This window comes from Lynx rufus, unplaced genomic scaffold (assembly GCF_022079265.1).
Source record: "Lynx rufus isolate CCGP_SWC_20201006 ecotype Redwood Valley unplaced genomic scaffold, mLynRuf1.p SCAF_2, whole genome shotgun sequence".
Classification (NCBI taxonomy): Eukaryota; Metazoa; Chordata; class Mammalia; order Carnivora; family Felidae; genus Lynx; species Lynx rufus.
The window spans coordinates 57371936-57395330 of record NW_025814834.1 but is presented as its reverse complement, the minus strand read 5'-3'; the positions used below and the strand labels follow the sequence as shown (position 1 = coordinate 57395330).

Below are 23395 nucleotides of genomic sequence, written 5' to 3'. Positions count from 1 at the left end.
TATTTATTTATTTTTTACGTTTTTATTTTATTTTTTTGAGAGACATAGAGAGACAGAGCACAAGTTGGGGAGGGGCAGAAAGAGGAGACACAGAATCTGAAACAGGCTCCAGGCTCTGAGCTGTCAGCACAGAGCCCGACGCATGGCTTGAACTCACAAACCGTGAGCTCATGACCTGAGCCGAAGTCGGACGCTCAACCGACTGAGCCACCCAGGCGCCCCTTAAAAATGTATTTTAAATGGAGGCTTTATATCATAACTGCCTGAAACTTGATAGATGTCTGTGGTGATATCATAGAGATCATCAGCATAATATTTATGTCAAACTAGTAAACTTACTTCCTTCTTTCTCTGTGTGTCTTGCAGTAACTTGTCCATGTTTATGAGCTGCCAAATGCTTTTTGAGTATTTTGTTATCTCAGTATTTGCATTCATACCTTTGGCAGAAGGCCATCCAAATTTAGAGATAGGGTACACATGTTTCTTACTCCTTTTGTATAACACTGTCTGAATAGTCGTAGGAAGCTGAAGAGATGACATACAGGAAGGAGCTTTTGGAATTTAGTTGCCTAAGGATATACTGGGTTTGACTTCATTAGTGCACAAATGATAGGGTTGTGTAGAGTTATTATAGCATTAATCAATTTGATGGATTGGAAATATGACAGTACTGAAGCAGCATGTAATATTAGTGCCTATTATTCTACAAATTATGTCTTCACCTACATTCATATGCCAGAAGAGTCATGTTGTGCATTAAGAATGCAGAACTTAAAAAATAACAGAGGGCACTTCTTTCCATGGCCCCTCTCTTGCCCTCTTAGATGAGATCATCAAGAGATGTTTATTAGGTCATAGCATTTCCATACCGTGGAATAGTCTGTATTGAATGGCATAGATAGAACATTGCCCCTGGAGTGACCCAAGTTGATACTTGGGAGAATAGTTTACCTGCAGGTAAAATATAGCATCTGTAAGAGACATAGGGATAGCTATATGTGAAGTTATGGACCAGTAGTCATTTCTCTAAAAGTTATAATGGACTAGTAGTAAAGAATATTGATTTTTTTGTTGTTATGTTGTGTTGGTTGATAAAGCTTAAAAATAGTAGATGCTTTAAACGTAATTAAATGAGAAGCAAATATGTATTTTGGGGGGCTGTGGGTATTGTTTTACCCTGTGTACATTTCTAACACTACATATGCTTTCGTTTATTTTATCTTACGGCTTTCAAAAGTCCCAAGAGTATGTATCCTCTTTTTTTCTTTTAAACTTTGTTCTCTTCCAACATAAATACTTAAAGAATGGAGAACATTTATTTGAAAAATTTAAAAACACTCATTTTGATAAAAAAGCTTACCATTCCACTGAAGACTGAAACTTGAAGAGGCATCTCCTTTGCTTCTGGTAAAAGAGGCACTAAATATAAAATAATCATGGCAGTTTTGCCTCTGCAGAATTTGAGAGTAGGTAAAAGGCTAAGTAGATAAAAGACTTTTAATAATGTTAATCGGATAGAAAGTTATGAGGTGCTCTCATATTTGCTTTATTTCTAGATTTTTTTCTTTATAGAATAGGAATATGTTTTTTCTTTATAAAAATGATAAAAACTTTCATGGGTCTTTTGCTAGGGAATAAGAAGTCATTCTGATTTTAGATAATTAATGTCGGCCACTAAGTACCTTAGAGTAAGTTATTGCTGTTATGAAAATGATATAGTAGTTTCTTATTGTGAAAGAATTTCTGAAAGGTAGGTAGTTTTACTTTGAAACTGTTGTAATAAAGATATTAGCTTTAATGACACTCAGACAAAAAAATTAAATTTAGCTTAATTTGTATTTCATATTTTGGCCACATTCAGTTTGGAGCAATTGAGAAGCCAAGTCTTTAATAAATTATCTTAGGACCATAGGATTTTTTTTTGCATTCTAGGAACTTACTGCCTAGAAAGATAAGGTATTGACATAATAATAGAATAGAGTTGAAAGTAATATATGATATAAAACAAGTACAAACTGTTATGGACAATATAGATAAAAGAAATTAGATTTGTTCAGTGCAAAAGCCTTTTTGAGGTAGGTGGCATTTAAACTTGGTGTTGAAAAAGGTGTAGGATTTGGGTATTTGTGGTGAAAGGAGTATTCTGTCCAGAGGGGAATAGGTTGAACAAAGTCACAAAGGTGAGAAAGCATGAAGTATATAGCATTAAGTATTCTGGTGGGGTATGAGGGTCTTGTTACCACCCCACCCCCACTCCCCCAGTTAATTTGTGTGTGTTCTTTCCAACCTTTTCTCATAGTCAAAAAAAGATGATTTCACTAGAATAGAGGACTCTTCTTTGTTAAAGTGTATGTGAGCAACTGGGTTCCCTGCTAAAATGTCAAATAAGTAGTTATTTAATTAGAGCAGTGTTTTCCAAAGTGGAGTGGGGTGTATACACCCTGTGTTATGTAAGACAATCCTTTCAAGTATAGGAAGAAAGTATTGGAGCTTGGACTTCAATTTATTTTTTAATTCTGTTTTCTTTTTTAATGTATGCTTTTTAATGTGCGTGATTTGTTAGCTTAGGAATACCAACCATATGATTTCTAAATCTGTTTGGACTTGAAATATTTGGACCTCAAATATTTCATCGATTGGGGTTAGATTTTAAAAAGTGGTAATGCCTGGGCTAGAGTTGTAGGATGTGGAAAGGGGAATACTCAGATGACTGGGCAGATAACTGAAGGCCTTTGGTTTGTCTTAGGAATGCTACAACAGGAATATCAAATGGGAACTATATATTTGATATGAAACAAAGAAACAAATTTCCAGGTTTAGGGTCAGTGCACAGGTAAGTTTATAGAAGTAGATTCTGCCAGTTATTTAGGCAGCTGCTTGATAGTTTTGTATTTGGGTTATTGATTGTAGTATTAAATTTACTTGGCAAAGTTTTTTCTTTTTGGCCACGTTTTGTAATTTCTTTATCTTGTCTGCTGCATTCTTAACCCAAACAGTACAGAATAATAACAGCACTGATAGTGGTAATAATAAAAACATTTATTCAGCCAACATTTACTGATTGCCTATTAGGTGCTCAGTTCCAGGGATGAAGTAGTGAGCAAAGACCATAAATGAACACTGGATTCATGGTGTTTATGTTCTAGTAGGGGAGATAATCAACCAGGTAGTCCTCATATCAGTGTAAAAATGTTATCTTTGATAAGTGGTACAAAGGACTGTGCGTACTATTCAAGCTTGTAAAGAGAGTATTTGCACTATCTGGGGAGGTCAGTGAAGACATCCCTGAGGATAGGACTGGCAACATAATGTGTAGGGTCCAGTGCAAAATGGTAACATGAGGCTCCTTGTTCAAAACAATACCAAGACTGTAATAGCAGCGTGTAATAGACTTAAAATCAAGCGTGGAGTCCTTCTAAGTGCAAGCCATGTGCAGTTGCTCAGGTAGCACGTCCAGGAAGCTGGCCCGAGATCTCAGCATGTGTGAGCTGAGCCATACTAGGAGTGAAAGATAGTGCCAGGGCAGAGGAAACAGCACAAATGAATCTTTGGGTCAGGAAGGAACATGGTGCAGTCAGAAGCTGTCTGAAGGCCAGTGTAGCTGGAGTGTAGAGTTGGCAGAGTGGAGTTATGATGAGGCCAGAAGGCAGAAGGCCAGAGAGGTAGAGACGATGATATGTAAGGCCAAGTTGAGGATTCTGATCTTTATTCCAAGAGCCACATCAACCATTGATGTGTGTTAAGTATAAAGTTTACTTTTGAGGCACAAATAATACCAGTATCTTGCACCTTGATAGCATTGGACAGCATTCTCTCTCAGTCCCCATTTCCTACCAAACTCTTTTTCAGAAGCTTTGAGTTTTACCTTCTGTATTTATTCCAAGGCTAGCCTTTCCCAAAAGTAAGTTTAAAAAGGCAATGAATTCACACCAGGGAGTACTTTTGGTGGTAGAAATTGAACATAGCTTAGGTGAGTCGTGACATTTTACTCACTATTGAATTAGTCTATGGTCTAAAACATTTTAGGTCGATGGAAGTAAAACCAGTAAGAGATGAAAATGTTTTATTAAGATGTTTCTTTTTTTTTTTTTTAATTTTTTTTTTCAACGTTTATTTATTTTTGGGACAGAGAGAGACAGAGCATGAACGGGGGAGGGGCAGAGAGAGAGGGAGACACAGAATCGGAAACAGGCTCCAGGCTCTGAGCCATCAGCCCAGAGCCCGACGCGGGGCTCGAACTCACGGACCGCGAGATCGTGACCTGGCTGAAGTCGGACGCTTAACCGACTGCGCCACCCAGGCGCCCCAAGATGTTTCTTTTTAAATGCTACAGATTTTTAAGGTCTATTGTCAGCACCATAATTTTAAATTCTTAATTTCCCTCTCATTTACATGTGGTTAGGAGCAAGGGGTAGATATTGACTTGTCTAGCCTTGGGAAAGATGTGTAGGGAAAGCCGTTGCATTTTTGGGCTTTGTCTTTCAATAATAGGCATTCTCAGTAAAGAAAACCTCAATTAATATTGCCCAAACCAAGGAACAGCCATTCATATTTGTTATGTGTCATAATAATGTTCGTGATTCATGGATTTACTTATGAAGGCAGTTAATAGAGTTCATTTCCTAGAAAGATACCTGCATGGTTGGTTTGTAGATCCATTGCCATGCCACACAACTTAGAATTTTCACTTTTGGCACTCTATTGAATAACACTCTAGGTATTTCTTCTCCCATGTCATGTTTAAAATGTAATTATTTGAGCTGGTTCCGGTGGGAGATGCACTTAAATCAGTGATGTTTGTATACTTTGAGTTGCTCAAGGGTGAGATAGGCAGTTGATCATTTCTTGCATACTCTACCATTTCTTGCCTCCTCGTCCACGGATATATTAGAATGCCAGGCTGCTAAACACACACACACACACACACACAGACACAGACACACATACACACACACACACACACACACACACACAGAGGCAATCTACTCGCCTTCTCTTTTTAAATGAAAGTTTCTCTTTGTGAAGATAACATCAGATGTTTTGGCAGAGTTACTTTTTAGAGTTTATTTTCAACAGTAGTTTCTGAGTTGGAATGTATTTTGTATCATGGATCAAGGAAAAACATCCAGTTTTCACCCCTTCACCCCAGTTTGCATCTTTAGTTCCTTATTTATAACAGAGATTTTAGTATTTGTAGGCAACTTCTTTATTTTTATTTGTAGTCAGGTGTTATGTCTCAAGATTACTTTCACAAATGTCTGTTGTATTAGAACTGGAGAATTCATGGTGGTGATAATAAATTAACTGTTACCTGGAACTACTGAACACGTAAATTGCTGTTCATATGAGAACTCTGCAGTTTTGCAGTGTAGTTAAGTAGCTTCTGAATAGTCACAGAATACTTAAATTATTTTGAGTGTATGCTTAGTGCTAAGTGTATGTTATTCCATTGTTTTGAAAAGTAATCTTTGTTTAGTACATGTAAAACCCAGTTAACCATAAGTTAAAATAAACCAGACTATTTAATTAGAACACTCCATGACTTTAGCCTAGTTGATAATGTTAAGTTCAGTAAAGCTTTGGTTAGCCTGAGTGTTTAGGGAATAGAATGGTAGGTTTAATCAAATGTCTTCTTTCTTTCTTTCTTTCTTTCTTTCTTTCTTTCTTTCTTTCTTTCTTTCTTTCCACAGTTACTGTATGCAAAACATGGTACAGAGTAACATATAAATGGGACATATCTGTGCCCTCAAGAAACTTGGTTTCGGCATCTTTGAAATTTTTGTAGATTTTATTTTCTGCTTTATTGCTTTAATAAGATTAAGATGCATATAATTGAATCATTTTTTAAATAATTGAATCTTCAATGATGTAGGATCTTATAACGAATGAACCTCATTGTATTGTTTCTCATATAGATGTAAACGGTGTAGGTGTGCTGACCATACAATTTATCCTAAAAGGTTATTTTTTAGTAATTCGCTGATGTCAGCTTGTTTTTGTTTCCCTGACTTTTATTTTAAAAACACTGTTACACAGGTTAATTGGGCTCTTATTGAAATTTTACTTTGTTAAAAGTTTTACAGTAACATACAATAAATATTTAATTTTTACTGCTTTTTGGTATGTGAGTTGAAATTCAGTAGCTTTTACATATATATATAATATTATGAGCAACAGCATACAAAACTATGTATGGTCCATTATTTGCTTGATGATTTCATGGCATTATTCCTAAATATGAGTTTGATTTTGTATAGCCCAAACCAAACCAAAAGTAGCATTTATAATTTATAATGATACTATGTTTTTCTTTTCATTCTGAAGTATGAGTAAAAACAAATTAAAGCGTTCCTCCCTCCACCCCCACTCCCTGGACTGTTTAGTGCATCTTAAGGAGAGGTTAAGAATTATAGTCAAGCCTGGACTCAGGCCTAACATTAGTTTTACTAGTAGCTTTATTTCACAGTGTAGGTACTGCTTCATCATGTTACACCACTTTATTTTTATGGAGTGGTGGTGGTGGGTTCAAGGCAATGGAATGTTCTAGAATACAGTAGGATTCTTCTGTAGGTTTAAATACCACCAGCTTATAAGGAAAGATGCATAGCCTGAAAGAGATATATTTGATTCTTTCATACAGTGATGTCTGTTTAAAACTTTACTTTCTTAAAAGTTTACAGTAAAATATTATAAATATTGTTTCACTTTTTTTTCGATAGTGAATCAAATTCAGTATCTTATAAGTAACATTTTGGGATGTCTGTTTTTTGGAGGCTAAAGTAATAGCATATAGGCTGTTTTAGTTTTTAAATTTTAACTTTTGGTGGCTAAAATGAACAAATCAGGAGACTATAGATGCTGGAGAGGATGTGGAGAAACGGGAACCCTCTTGCACTGTTGGTGGGAATGCAAACTGGTGCAGCCGCTCTGGAAAACAGTGTCGAGGTTCCTCAAAAAATTAAAAATAGATCTACCCTATGACCCAGCAATAGCGCTGCTAGGAATTTACCCAAGGGATACAGGAGTGCTGATGCATAGGGGCACTTGTACCCTGATGTTTATAGCAGCACTTTCAACAATAGCCAAATTATGGAAAGAGCCTAAATGTCCAACAACTGATGAATGGATAACGAAGTTGTGGTTTATATATACAATGGAATACTACTTGGCAATGAGAAAGAATGAAATATGGCCATTTTAGCAACATGGATGGAACTGGAGAGTGTTATGCTAAGTGAAATAAGTCATACAGAGAAAGACAGATACCATATGGTTTCACTCTTATGTGGATCCTGAGAAACTTAACAGGAGGCCATGGGGGAGGGGAAGGGGGAAAAAAAAAGAGGGAGGGAGGCAAACCATAAGAGACTCTTGAAAACTGAGCTAAATTGAGGGTTGATGGGGGGTGGGAGGGAGGGGAAAGTGGGTGACGGGCATTGAGGAGGGCACCTGTTGGGATGAACACTGGGTGTTGTATGGAAACCAATTTGACAATACATTTCATATTAAAATACATAAATAAATTTTCACTTTTGATTGGGCAAGCTGTCTTCCACTTCTGCATTAAAACAACAACAACAACAACAACAAAAACAACAACAACAGTACAACCCGCCACCAAATAAGAAACCAAACAATCCATGTAAAAGAAATTATTTAACCTACTTACACAGGATACCATACGATCTAAGGTGGTGTGGTTATTGCCATATATAGAAGGTAACCTTGGCGATCGACTTTCAGTTAAATGCTCTAGGCAAATGTTTGTGCTTATCAATTTGGTTATTGGTATGTGTTTGCCTTATGTACCTGAGTATCACTGCCTTGTTTCCACAGCTGCAGAGCCTTGGCCCGAAAATGCTACCTTATATCAGCAACTGAAAGGTAGGTGCTTGTTCACGATTAAAAATGGTTATGTATAAAAAATACTTATTACCAAAAAAACCCGTCGATAATGTCATTTACTTCTGAGAGAACATAAAACATAAGGGATTCTCTCATCTAATTTGTATTGGAGAGTTTGCCTAAACTTGTATCTGCCAGTGTAAACCAACTATTCATGGCCTATAAGGTTCTTAGTTTATTATTGACTCATTATATTGGCTGCTGTAGGCAGTGTAAAATGATGTGGTTGCAGGAGCAGTTGGCAGATTTACTGCACCAATAGCTGACACAGCAGATTTTTGAAGTCCTGTGGTAAAGTGGGCTCTCAGTAAAAAGGAACTGTTAAAATGTATAGGCTAGGATGGTTCAGGCTCCCTTTAGCAGCTCTTCATATATCATCAGATCACATTATGGACCCCATTTGGGGCTCGGCAGCCTGCTGCAGTTGTCAGAAGACTGCAAAGTAATGAAGACTAATAGGCAGCAGCCCTAGTCTTCTAAGCATGGAATTTTTATTGCTGCAAACTTGTCATCTTTCTTTTGTGTGACAGACCTAGACACTCTGTGCAATATTAACTGCAAGCTGGTTTTATATGGTTTTGAATGCTTTTACTTTTAACTAGAGGGGTCTGAGAACATACTGTTTTACTTAATGAAAAGAAGAATAATATTTCTTGAAAACTTGAAAAATGAATTTGTTTTTAAGTGAGTGATTTTAATTAAATATTGTTGATAAAATACGATAAATGATCAAATAGTTTTGGAGGAAATAGTCTTGTTTTATCATTGTGTACATATTGTGATAATTTAATCAAAATTATGATTGCACAATAGCATTGATAGAGAACTTTGTAATTACTTTGATGAAAGTCTGTACCTTTTATTTTTCAAAATAGGAATAGTGTTTTAAAGTAAAAACATTTATAAGTGTATTATACTTGTTTAGCAATCTCACTTTTGACTCAGACCTTTCATTGTATTTCCACAGGGGAGCAAATTTTGCTTTCTGACAATGCAGCTTCTCTTGCTGTGCAGGTAAATATGTAAATAGTGTAATATTTTTTCACTTTGAGTTGCAAGTGTTTTTTCCTCTCCAGGAAGTCTCTGATGTTGTATGTGTACAATTTTTCTGTGTGATTTACCATTATCAATATAACATCTCATCTGTGAACTGCAATTTTATTATGTAATATTTTCAGTTGTTACCAGTATATAAAAGAAAAGTCTTCATTCTTTTTATAAAAATCACTTCTATGCTAGATGTATTCTCTTCGTAGTTTAGCTTTTGACTAGATATGATGGTGTTAATTATTTGTGGTGACAAGTTCATTTATGGATACAATTTAATAACTTATTTGTAAAGATTTATTTACCACATATTTTTAAGCATCGTTCTTTCATTGTGCTCATTCTAGCCTAAATCCTTTTGGCAATCTTAAAGTAGACATACTCTTCTCTGGCTATTCCTTTTGTATTTATGATTGTACTGGTATCTGTTACCCCCAAACCACTTATTGAATGCAGTAGCTCTTTACATTGTAGATCACAGTTGTGGAATCCAAAAAAGGCTAGTGGTCCTGTAAACTTTACACTGTACTATAGGAAGAAGGGAATATGTGGGGATTATTTGCTTTAAAAACTAATATAACAATGTATATTAATTAACTGGAATTAAAATAAAAACTTAAGAAAAAAAAATTCTTACAGATATTGCTAAAGGGCCCAGTATAACCCTCAGTGATTCTGTTTCCGTCTCCCTTCTCTTTCATTGTACTGAATTTGCTTATCATATGATTAGACTATTGATAACTTATGCATACATAATAAGGGAACAAACCTAACTAGTATTACAGATCATTTTTTTACTTCATGTAAATTTAAACAAACTCTATATGTTGTTTGATTCTTTTTTTGGTACTTGACATTGTTTTTTATATTTGTTCATATTGATAGATGTACCTCTAATTTATTCATTTTTATTGATGTATGTTATCCCACTGTATGAATATCCCACAATTCACTAAAAAAAAAGAAAAGAGAGAAATGTTTATGTAGATTTATAGAATTAAAATTATTCAGACGTTTTACAGTTAGCTATTATTTATTTAGTTAGCTTACATAGTTTGAATCACAAAGAGGATTTTATTGTGGAACACCTACAAGATAAAAGAGAAACCTTAAGATGTGTGACATTTTTGGAGATGGGACTGTGAGCTTCTGGAGGACAGAAGGAAGGGGAAGAGAAGGGCCTGTGAGTTTTTGCTGTGTTCTAGGCATGATCTTAGGCTCTTGGTCGTCTCACATTTTCTTATTCAACTTGGTATTCTCTGGGTTTACTGACTGACTGGTAGCATGCCATTCAGTACATTTTTGTGTTCTTTAAGATGGGGAAAGAAGGAAAACATGGAAAGAAATATATTTGGACAATAATTTATTCATATGAGGATCTATGAGTATCTTTAAGTTTCTTTCTTTTAGATTTACTTTAAATCTTTTTACCAAAAAAGTAAATTACATTTATTTTATTTATTTACCTTTATTTTATCTTTAGATACTAGTTTTATAACTAGTGTATTTTTTTCTTATGTTCACTTTAGAGAAGCAGAAATTCTCGGTGATTGTATGCAATAAATACGGACTTTATGCTGCTGTTAATCTTGTTTTTTCTTTTTTTGGTGAGGGAGAACTTAAGTTTAGCTTTCAGATACTTAATAAGTAACATAGTGCCTAGCATACAGGATATACTCAGTAAGTGTTTGTTGAATGAAAGGTTTGTAAGTGTGGTGCCTGATAACTGATAGCACAAGCAAATTATTAGCTGTGTATAAAATAGTATTTTCAATGTTTCTCTTTGAAAAAATAGCTTCAAGACACAGTGAATCTTTTAGTTGAAGCACTAATTCTTAACCCTTTTTTTTCATTGCCATTTTTGGGATAACTCTTTCAGGACCTGATGAAAACTGTAAAACATTTCTCAGAAAACATGCCAGAGCGCATACACAAATAGAAACATACCTAGACTATTCTGCACGTGGTTGCAGGGTTTACTGATCTTGCTGAGGCTATCTGGAGATCCCCTGTGAAGAGCCCCTAAAATTATTGAAGTAATTTTTACCAAATAAGAAGGTATTTTGAGTAGGAATAGACCAGGGGTTCTCAACTGAAAGAAATTTCTACTCCACAAAACACATTTGTCAGTGTTTAGACATTTCTGGTTGTCCTAACTGTTGGGGACGGTGCGATTAGCATCTGTTAGGTAAATGCCAGGGATGCTGTTAAACATCTTACAATGCTCAGGACAGTCCCTTCATGACAAAGAAATACCCAGCCCCAAATGAAAATAGTGTCAATGTTGAGAAACCCTGGAATTAACTTGTTTTCAGTGCAAACCGAGATACCAGTATATTACCATTAAAAAAAATGTTTTAAATAATCTGGGGAAGGGACGAAAAAAAGAAATCTTAGTGTGTACTTTATTTAGTAACTCTGTTTTTATGGTTCCTATTAATTTACTTTAACCATGGCTTTTTAAATCATAGTTGCAATTAAATATAAAGCCAGAAAAAAAGAACCTTTTAAAAATGCAGAATTTTGCTTAAGCATTTCAATTTTTTTGTTATCCTACATATGTCACTTAGATGATAAATTAACCAGCATATATTAAAAATTCTTGGTTTTCTCCAATATTCTTTGACTTGACAGCTGATAGTAGCCATGACTATAAATGTGACTTTTCCAGATATCTGATGTAAACTTTATGGAGTAATTTTCTTCTATATAGTGGACCAGTATCCGTTTAGAGGAATCAGTTAAATGTGTAAAATTGATGAAAACAATGTGACAGGTATCCATAAACTGGATATTTCTAGAAGATACCAGATATAAAGCATCAGATATTTTAATAGTCTGCCAGTTAAGCCGTCAGGAAATTTAAATTTTACCTACCACATAGACTTGGCATTTATTATATTCCTGGAACTAAGTGGTCAGATCTTTGTTGATTAAAGGAACCCTTATGATTTCAGTTTAAAAGAAAATAAATTTTTTTCCCATGGCTGATATTTCCTCTTAGATTTGCTTTTTTCCCCCCTCATTCACAAATTTTGGTGTTACCTGAAGTGTTTGCCTAGTCATATAACAATCTTGTATGTTGAGTATAGTGACATATTAGTGTAGCATGTTCCTCTGGTTCTCATGAGCAGTGTGTGTGTGTGTGTGTGTGTGTGTGTGTGTGTGTGTAGCAGTATATACGTATGTATATATATACATCAATCTATGTGTGTGTGTTTGGGAAAAGAACTTTGATAATAATTCTGTTACTATTGTCTCACTTCCTAAACCTAAACCACTGTCTGACAGATGTATAATGTATGTAAAGTCGGCCACATACGTGGTTTAAAATTTTGTAATAGTCCCATTAAAAAAGATAAAAAGAAACAGATGTAATTAACTTTAATAATGTTTTATTTAACCCAGTGTATCAAAATATTATCATTTTCACGTGTAATCAGTACAAAATTTGTTAATGGGAGGTTTTTCTTGTTTTTTGAATTTTTTTTAATGTTTGTTTATTTTTGAGAGAGAGAGAGAGAGAGAATGTGAGTGGGGAAGGGGCAGAGAGAGGGAATCTGAATCTGAAGCAGGCTCCAGGCTCTGAGCTGTCAGGACAGAGCCCAATGCAGGGCTCGAAATCATGAACCAGGAGATCATGACCTGGGCCAAAGTCGGACGCTTAACTTACTGAGCCACCCAAGCTCCCCTGATGTTTTACTTTTGTTTATATTCAGTTCAAGATTTGACGTCTGTTTTACACCTACAGCACATCCTAATTTGTGCTAGCCACATTTCAAGTGCTCAGTAGACACATGTAGCTGATGGCTCTTGTATGGAACAGCACATGTCTAGAAATACAGTAAGCAAATACATATGAACTCCCCTGCAAGTTTTCTATAAAAAACGTCTTATTTTCTTCAAGAAGTTTAGGTCTTTACTGATGTGGAATATGCTTTGTACAAGTGAAATGAGCAGTTGGTCTCTTCCAAATACAGCATGCCTTAAACATTACTTTTTGTTTCAAGTTTCCTCATCTGTAAAAGGGAGTTACAATAGAAGCTATTCTATTGGAGGTCATGAGGACTGAATGTGTTAATATATAGAAAAAACACTTAGAAAAGTACTTGGCGTAATGTAAATACGCAGCTAATGTTGGTTATTATTTCTTTCTCTCCTGTTCATTGACAGGAGTGTATATAATCCATGTCAGCAGGAGGAATGCAAGTTTGCAGGCTTTATGATGTCCAACCACACCCGAGTAATTAAAATCAATGTTAGGCTTAAGAATTTTTTTTTTTAATTTTTTTTTTTTCAACGTTTATTTATTTTTGGGACAGAGAGAGACAGAGCATGATCGGGGGAGGGGCAGAGAGAGAGGGAGACACAGAATCGGAAACAGGCTCCAGGCTCTGAGCCATCAGCCCAGAGCCTGACGCGGGGCTCGAACTCACGGACCGCGAGATCGTGACCTGGCTGAAGTCGGACGCTTAACCGACTGCGCCACCCAGGCGCCCCTAGAATTTTTTTTGACACATATGAGTTTGTGTCCAAATTATCAATACTGAATATTTTAATTCAAACAATGTATTTTTAAAACAATACCGAATAAGATTTGTTTTAAAAGTATTGAATACTTTTATTGATGAAGGCATTCTACTGAGAGCTTTTATGTGAAGTGTCTCATTCTGTCCTTCCCATAACCCTAGTGGAAGGTACTCTTAGGAACCTCATTTTTAAAGATGTGGAAACTGAAACGAAGGAAAGCTTTTTTGCCCAAGGTCACAGAGCCCACAAATTGTGGAGGTAACCCACAGCAACAGCATTGGCTGAGTACCTGCCACGTGCTCGTCACTATGCTGAGCACTTAATTCTTACTAACTCATTCAGTCCTTACAACAACTAAATGAGGTAGTGCTATTGTAATCCGCATCCTGCAGGCAATGTTAGTGAGAACAACCATAATAACCGAAGCTAAAGTTTCCACAGCACTTACTCCATGTGCCAGGTCTTGTTAAATGTACCTCAGGTATCAGAGATAATTTTCACAGCAACTCTAGGAGGTAGGTAGTATTATTATTGCCATTGTACAAATTAAGAAGTTAAAGCCCGTGGCTCAAACTTACATAGGTGGTACTTAGCAGGGCGGGAGTGCCAACCCAGGGAGTCTGGAGTCAAGAATCCATGCTCATAACACTTTGTAGCATAGCAGTCCAGTCCAGTGATGCAGGTCTTTGAATTTTTATCCAAAAATAAGTGGACATTTAATTCAAGAATCACTTCTGACATTTCTTAGCAAGCTGTATCTTGCAATTTATAGATTACATTAAGATGTGAAAAATAAATGTCTCTCAGCTTTTGGATCCCTGAAATGTGATAAACGCAGTCTTACCTATATTATGAGTTATTGTGAAGCTCACTCAAGTCAGATAATAAACGAGAAGTTCTTTTGAAAACAGTGAAAGCAATAGAAATAGCAGTAGAAATACAAGATGATGTTGAATGTTGAATTAGAGCCTATTTTGACTACAAAGATTTATAAATACGTATTTTGTGAATGCATATAATAAAATGTTACTTTCTAGTAAGTTTTAGAAGGGATTTTGTTTATTATATATGAATCCAATTTAAAAAGAAACCTGTTTTCCTTTTTTGTATGGCTTACTCTATTGTAAAAGTTTGAATTTATTTTTGGAGTGTCTCAAACTGATGATCATTATTAGAACGCTGCATAAAAGAGAATGCTGCTTTTTTACTTCACTTAGTTTGTATACTCACTTCCTGTAAGAATGACATTTAAGCCCGGTTAAGGGAAATATCACTATTCTACTTAATTTTCTAGTTTTTCCCTACTTTTTTGTGGATAAATACTCTGTCCCTAAAGATGAAAGGTAAGACAACAGAAAAAAAAAACAAAAAACAACAACAACAAAAAAAACGCCACCTGTTTTCTTTCTGTTGAATATGTTGTATCATTTTAAAAAGTCGACATTTTTATAGGCCCTGTTAATTCTGGGCCACGAACACTAACATGTCAGATCTGCTGATAAATTGTTAGCTGACCCTTGCCTTTTCCTTTTAGCAAATGATGCCTTTTAGGTGGGCATATTAATTAGCAGTTAAATGATAATATCCTCATGTAGTGATTGGGAAGAGCAGGAGAAAGGAGTAGCTCTCTTTCCTTTGGACCGCGAGTCCATTGATCTACTGGAGAAATAACAGTGATTATGAAAATAGAGCCACTGTAAACATGTCATGGCATTCAGGTGGCTACCGTGGACAGCGTACCTTGACAGCTGTAGAGGAAATGATTTTGAATTTTCAGTTTGGTTGGATAGATTTTTTTCCCTTAAACAAGTTGGCCATGGTTGTATGCAATTTTTAGGTGTCAGTTCAAACCTGACAAAGATGACACCAGTGGATATATTTTAATAGAGAATTAAGAGGACACTTTTATGAAAAACATTCTTTAAATAGATGCATTTTAAAGTTTTTTGACATTTGTTTATCTCTCCCACTTGAATCATCTGCTGCAAAATGAGGCTTCTGTATTTTCTTTCAAAATTAGAAGGGGGGGGAGGAAAGCTTAGAGATAGAGGGAATTTAGGGAACGTTTGTTACATAAGGGGACTTGTGAAACCCTTTTCAGTATTCTAAAATGAGAAAAATGGAGGCTACAGGATGCTTCCTTGATATCACTGAATTTAAATTCTTCAGATTGAATGTCATATCACCTTTATAGACCAGGAGTATTAAAGTATTTTGGTGATTTATGCTTTTAAGGATTTAAGTATATAAAATGCGATCTTCAGAAAAGATAATTTAAATTGAGGTGATTAAAATTGACCTGAAATTACAAACAGAATTTAGCAAATTAAAAACATTTTCAGTATTAATTTCTCAGCATATGAATGGTATGGTATACATAAAACATTTAAATTAGTCTTACAGGATTTGGGAGAGTGAAGTATATTCAGAATACAGTTAGGTGGCTTTTAGAGTTGTCAGTTTTAGTAATTAGTGAAATAAAATGGTTTTGTAGGGTAATGGTTTGCTAACGTAAGTATCTCTTTAACTTAGCAAAAATGCGCTTTCCTGCAGTCAGGAGAGATTGCAAGTTAGAATGTCAACCATATACTTTTCTGTTTAAAAAGTAAATAGCAAGCGGATTTTAAAATTTGTTGCTATTAAGCAGAACAATGAAGACCTAGCAGTAAGATGAAAAAATGGCAGTCTATTTTTAAATAGAAAAAGGCTAGAATTCTTCATTATTAGATACACAGTATCAGCATAATCGATCTAGCAGCATTATATTTGAGCTGAAAATACACTTAAATTTGAGGCCATAGACTAGCCTGTGTGAACGAAACATCCTTCATATAGTTCTAAGATGAAATTACCCTTGAATGAATAGCATCTTCATTTATCTTCAAACCTCTTCTGTGCTCTTAGTGTATCTACTCTTTCAACATTCTACAACAAGAATTACATTATACCATTATACCAGAGTACTTCTGCAGTGTGAAATAGATTGGTTTGGAAAATGAACCTGGCTTTGCTATAAATTACATTCTCAGGTACAAAGAAATTTGTTATTTTGTTTAAAATAGTCACAAATATAATTAAGGTCTTAATTTATGTTAAACTACAAATATGGCTATTACTTTAACTGGATTAGGAACTTAATCTGTCACTTCAAGAATGATACCTAACACTTTTCATTTGTAACCTTAGATACATTATTTCAATTACAGGGTCTGCAGCTGTTTGATATAAAAAATGAATTATTTTGTAGGTAGATTTGTTCATGGTTTTTAATTTTAAAACATGCCTCTTCAGTAAGGGGGAAAATAATTCTTTGGTTGTTGTCACAGATTTTCTTTTGTGTCCTGGTAAAACAAGATATGAATTAAAAATCAGAACCATTTTCATTTTGTGCCCTGAAAATGGTATTGCATGCTTTCGAATAGTCCGTAGGGAATTCTTACGTGAAATATTTCAAATTTAATTATGAAATGAACAGAAGCTTTGTCCTAAGAAAGAAAACCGGAGGTCTGCTGTCTAAGGATAGCTTTACATGGTTAGACTGAAAATTGCTTTTCCCTATCTAGAATTTGGTAACTTTGTTAATGTGATCTATATACATTTAGAAGCTATGTTTATAATCCCTTAAGTTCCACAATATTAATCAGTATAAAGCACCTGATCTCTTAAAAGCTTAAGAACAATTCCTTAAAATTTTATATTATTTAAAAAAATTTTTTTAACATTCATTTTTGAGAGACAGAGACAGAGTGCGAGCAGGGGAAGGGCAGAGAAAGTGGGAGACACAGAATCTGAAGCAGGCTCCAGGCTCTGAGCTGTCAGCACAGAGCCCGATGTGGTGCTTCAACCCATGAACCGTGAGAACATGACCTGAATCGAAGTCGGATGCTTAACCAACTGAGCCACCCAGACACCCTTATTTTTATATTTTTATGAGCAAGCAATGTTGATTTTATTGCTTAAACACAAAGAGTATTCTTGTGTATTTAACTTGTAAGACAAGTAAATGTTCATTTTGTTTTTGGAATAGTGAAGTGGAAAGAAAATAGTTGGTGCTGTTTATTGGTAAATGATCCAATATGGAGTTACTGTTAGTTTATCAAAATGAATACATTTTAGATCCCTGACATCTACTATTTAGCTTATCCTAAGAATTTAAAATTTGGTAGGCTTTTGTTATTTTTCTCAATTGGGAATCTTTATCTGTAAAATATAAAATTTTAAAATACTCGTTATAGGAGCTCAAAAAAAAAAAAAGTAGTTTCCTGTCTTTATTCCCAAGTTGTTCATTGAGTGCCAAATATGCAACTGGTGTTGCTTTAGGTTCTTGGGTTGTAAGAATTATTCTTTCTGTGCCTTTTGACTAGTTTATCACTCCTTCTGCTTAATATTAACCTTACAACTTTTATTTATATTTAATTCTAACGGGGAGAGCTTGTATTTTTTCCTATTCTGGTTATCTTTATTTGTTGCTTTCCTTCTGAACTTGATTTTTTTCCTACAGCTGTCAGGTGTTGATGTATCTAAAGTTGAGTCAGATATTCCAAAAGTAGTTTTCAGGTGAGAGTTGTATTAAGGAGAAGATCTGTTCTCTGTTGTGATCTGTCTTCATACGTGCTTTCATTAGCTTTTCATGGTTTTGGTACCAGATTTGCTCTATTTTTTTTTTCAACGTTTTTTATTTATTTTTGGGACAGAGAGAGACAGAGCATGAACGGGGGAGGGGCAGAGAGAGAGGGAGACACAGAATCGGAAACAGGCTCCAGGCTCTGAGCCATCAGCCCAGAGCCTGACGCGGGGCTCGAACTCACGGACCGCGAGATCGTGACCTGGCTGAAGTCGGACGCTTAACCGACTGCGCCACCCAGGCGCCCCAGATTTGCTCTATTTATTTTATTTTATTTTTTTTTTAAATTTTTTTTTCAACGTTTATTTATTTTTGGGACAGAGAGAGACAGAGCATGAACGGGGGAGGGGCAGAGAGAGAGGGAGACACAGAATCGGAAACAGGCTCCAGGCTCCGAGCCATCAGCCCAGAGCCTGACGCGGGGCTCGAACTCACGGACCGTGAGATCGTGACCTGGCTGAAGTCGGACGCTTAACCGACTGCGCCACCCAGGCGCCCCTGATTTGCTCTATTTAAAAGCTTTTTCTGCTCATTGAATTGTGGTTTCTGATAATGTTTTTTAAGTTAAATTCCTGTAACTTTTTCTAAAACAATATCTGCTTACTGATATTTGTCATTTTATTGATTTTAAAAAATAACTCTGAATTTAACAGGAGTTACATCTAACTTTTTAATGCAGTAATCTTTGGTTCCATAAAATAACAAAATGCTAGTCTTTGTTGTAGTTTACTAGTTTTCTACAAACTTAGGTATGTTTGTATTTATTGTGCATATCTATGGCTTATTCCTCGAGCAAGTGTTACATGAGAACCTATAGTATGCTGAGGATAAAGCAGTGAACAAGGTAGACATGGTCAGTGTGTGCTAATAGAGCTTACAGTCTGGAGGGGAGTCCTGTTATCAATAATTTTATCAGTTTTGTCAATGTGTGGACTTTGAAAGATTATTCATAAAGTAAGCGTTTATGTCAATATCAAAACATCTTTATTCAGTTGTTTTTGCCTTGTTTAAAAGATTTTATATAAGGTATGTACTGTAAACCAGAAATCATATATTTACTCTTTATCTTATTTTTTAAAAAAGTACTTTTTGGGGTGCCTGGGTGGCTCATTCTGTTGAATATCCAACTTCGGCTCAGGTCATGATCCCACGGCTTGTGAGTTTGAGCCCCATTTTGGGCTCTGTGCTAACAGCTCAGAGCCTGGAGCCTGCTTCACATTCCTGTCTCTGTCTCTCTCTCTGCCCCTCCCCTGCTCGTATACGGTCTCTCTCAAATATAAATAAGCATAAAAAAAATAAAAAAAAAAAAAGAAGAAGAAAGCTTATCAGGTAAAGGACCTTTCTCTAACAGTCAGATCCTGCCCAGAGATGGCTCGCTGGGAGGCATCTGCTTTGTTAAGTCTTACTGTTCTGTCTATACTGATTCTTAAAATTGATGCAGAGGATTTTCATTTTTCAAAAGGCATTCTAGTCTTCTCAAACAGTATGCTTCTTAAGTCTGTACTCTGTTAGGATCCATTAGGTTATGCTAGGCACTTAACCAGTGACAATTAAGGAGTGGGAATGTGCTAATGGTCACCCAGTCATTGGTATGGTGTATGAGTCAGCAACAGAAAGTCACCTTCCTCTAAATGATGGTAGGACAGAATGTCAATGAGGCAGCATCCTCCCTGTGCAAATGTAGTAGACAGGGCAGGCCTGTTGTTGGCTGGCTGTGTTTCCCTTCTCATAGTTTTATGAACTGAATATTTTTATTTGCCCTTTTGCTTTGTTTGTTTTTTGTTGTTGTTAACCTAATGCAATTAAAAGATGTTTGATATTTCAGGTTTCTTAATATTGCAGATTCTGTTTTCCTTCTCCTGTCAGATAGCATCATATTTATTTCTGTAAAAGAAATTGATGATTTTTTTCAGCTTTAAATTTAATTTCATTAAGTTTGCCCTTCCAGATCCTTTCTGAGATATTTTTAGTATATTTCTTTGGGAACAAAGAGTTCAACTAGGTATGCGTAATTTTTGAAATGTTTTGTTTTGTTGGATTTTCTCATATTATTCTGCTTACCTTATATTAATTATACGACCTGTGTACTTAATTTAAATCTCCCGAAGGCTCGTAATTCTCCATAAGGTACAGCACCATATAATGCTGTGTTATACCTTTTGTCCCTGTGACTTTTTCATCCCATAACTGCAAGCCTGTATCTCCCACTCTCCTTCACCCATCCCCCTCCTCTCCTCCCCTCTGCCAACTGTCAATTTGTTCTCTGTATTTGTGGGAATCTTTGGTTTTTTGTTTGTTCATTTGCTTTGTGTTTTAGAGTCCACATATAAGTGATCTCATTCCTTTTTATGGCTGAGTAATATTCCATGGTGTGTGTGTGTGTGTGTGTGTGTGTGTGTGTGTGTGTACAAACACTACATCTTCTTCATCCATCGACGGATACTTGGGTTGCTTTCATATCTTGGCTACTATAAATAATGCTGCAGTGAACATAGGTATACCTATATCTTCTGAGTTCGTGTTTTTGCCTTCTTTGGGTAAATATTCAGTAATGGAATGACTGGATCGGAATCTCTATGCTGTTTTTCATAGTGGTTGCACCAATTTTCATTCCTACCGATAGTGCATGAAGGTTCCTTTTTCTCCACGTCCCTACCAGTGCTTTTTATTTCTTGTCTTTTTGATACTAGCCATTCTGACAGGTGTAAAGGTGATAAATCTCACTGTGGTTTTGATATACATTTCTCTGATGTTGAGCATCTTTTCATGTGTCTGTTGGTCATCTGTATGTCTTCTTTGGAAGGATTTCTATTCAGGTCCTCTGCTCACTTTTTAATCTGATTATTTGGTGTTTTTGGTGTTGACTTATGTCCGTTCTTTTTATACTTTGGGTATTGACTTTTCACTTTTTAAACTTGGTGGGCTATAGATGCAGGGAACAGAAGAGATCAAAGATAAAAACTGTCCTTGGTTGTGTTTTTATTCTGCATAAATAACTATAGCTCTACCCGTTTCTTAACACCTCAATATTACCATCCTTGCAGGAAAGTGTTGACAAAGATTATACTGATTTGTAGGTACTTCTGTCACCTCTGTCCACAAAAGAAAAGGGTGTGGGTGGCCTTTAAGGTTGGGCTTCTCAACATTTCAGTAGAATCTGCTTATCTGGTTTCAAAGCGTATAACTGCCTTCGTGACCAGGTCTTTGAAAAGGGAATAGAGTTGTTTCCTAGTCATTGCCTGTCAGAAAAGTTTGACAAGGAAGTGATGTTAGAGCAGTCCATCTAAAGACTCCTAAGTCTCCCTTCTCCCACCAAAACCTTCTCATCCTGCACTTTTTCCTATTTTGGTAAATGGCATTTCCATTGTTGTAGTTGTTTATGTCAGAAAGTTTGGGCCATCTTTGGAGTCCTCTTTTTCCTATATCCACATCCAGTTGTCAGCAAACCCTTTTGGCCCTAGTTTTAAAATGTAGCCAGAATCCGACTTCTTGTCCCCCCTAGCACTCCTGTCTTAATCCAGGCCACCACCATTTCTTGCCTACATTATTGCAGAATCCTTCTTCTTTTTTTTTCTAATGTTTTATTTATTTATTTATTTATTTTGAGAGAGAGACAGAGTATGAGCTGGGCAGGGGCAGAGAGAGAGGGAGACAGAATCCACAAAGCAGACTCCAGGTTCTGAGCTGTCAGCAGAGAGCCCCACACGGGGCTTGAACCCGTGAACCATGAGATCATGACCTGAGCCGAAGTCAGACGCCCAACCGACTGAGCCACCCAGACGCCCCCAGAATCCTTCTAACTAGTGCTTCTGCTTCTATGCTTCTACTGTCTACAATCTAATCTCTGTATAACTGCTTATAATCCTTTAAAACGTTAGTCAGATTCCAGCAGTTTTCAGCTGAGCACCTTCTTGTAATTGTTCTTCTCATGCAAAGTAAAAGTCAGAATCCTTACAAGTATCTGTAAGTCCTACATGATCTCCTGGTTGTCTCTGATGTTCCCTGTTACCACTCACTTCCTTAATCTGCATTGTCGGACTGGTCTTGTCCCTCAGACACACCAGTAGAAGCATAAGACTGTTTTAGTGCCTTTGAACATGGCTGGCTCCCTAACTTTCTTCAGGTTTATGCCCAAATGTTACTTTATTGGTGAGCCCTCATCTGACCACTCTACTTATAATAGCAATACCTTCATACTGCTTTGTATTTCTAAATAGCAGGAATCACCATACATATTTTCAGGTTTATTTGCATATCATCTCTCTCCATTAGATTGTAAACTCAGTGAAGGCCGAGACTTTAAGGTCCCTGTTCTGTTCTCGTGCCTAGAACAGTTGTGATATATAGTAGCTGCTCAGTAAATATGTATTGAGTATGGGGATGAATGCATAAATGTTTTCCACTCATTCTTCTAGATATTTAGAATTGTGTCTTCCTATCAAGTTAGTTTACAGGAAGCTATGCATTGGACCAAATAAATTAGCCTTTTGTAGGCCTTATTGAGCTGTGTTTTAATGTTTTACCCCGGCCCTTTAGAAGAAAAATAACACAAAAAGCTATTTTGCATTTGGTGTATGTTGTCTCATGTCATTCAGTAGCCATACAGAAGATTCCAGATGAGAAATGTCTTTTGGAGTGTAGTATAAGAAGTTGGGTTGAGGGGCAACTCTATTCTTTTTTTTCCCTCAAATTTTTATTTAAATTCTAGTCAGGTAACATATAGTGTAATATTAGTTTCAGGAGTAGAATTTAATGATTCATCACTTACTTATAACATTCAGTGCTCATCATAACAAGTGTCCTTCTTGTTATGATAGCCCACCCCCCACCCACCTCCCTCCATCAACCCTAGTTTGTTCTCCGTTAAGAGTATCTTATGGTTTGCTTTCCTTTCGTTTTGTTTTTCCCTTTCTGTATGTTCATTTGCTTTGTTTCTTAAATTCCACATATGAGTGAAATCATATAGTATTTGCCTTTCTCTGACTTACTTTGCATAGCATAATGCAGTCTAGCTCCATCCACATTGTTGCAAATGGCAAGATCTCATTCTTTTTGATGGCTGAGTAATGTTCCTTTTTGAGGAACCCCCACACTGTTTTCCAGAATGGCTGCACCAGTTTGCATTCCCACCAACAGTGTGAGAGGGTTCCATTTTCCCTGCATCCTTCCAAACATCTGTTGTCTCCTGTGTTAATTTTAGCCATTCTGACAGGTGTGAAGTGGTATCTCATCATGGTTTTGATTGGTATTTCCCTGATGATGAGTGATGTTGAGCATCTTCTCATGTGT

The 23395-nt window shown here is 36.0% G+C and overlaps 1 protein-coding gene across 1 annotated transcript in view; it reads left to right on the top strand.

Moving 5' to 3' along the window:
• Nucleotides 1-23395, top strand: part of MTX2 (metaxin 2) — a 65745-nt gene that overhangs the window by 15044 nt on the left and 27306 nt on the right. Inside the window, exons 2-3 of the mRNA XM_047084995.1 lie at nt 7837-7884; nt 8873-8919. Of these exons, the coding sequence (XP_046940951.1) occupies nt 7837-7884; nt 8873-8919 (95 nt within the window). The remainder of the gene's footprint in view (nt 1-7836; nt 7885-8872; nt 8920-23395) is intronic.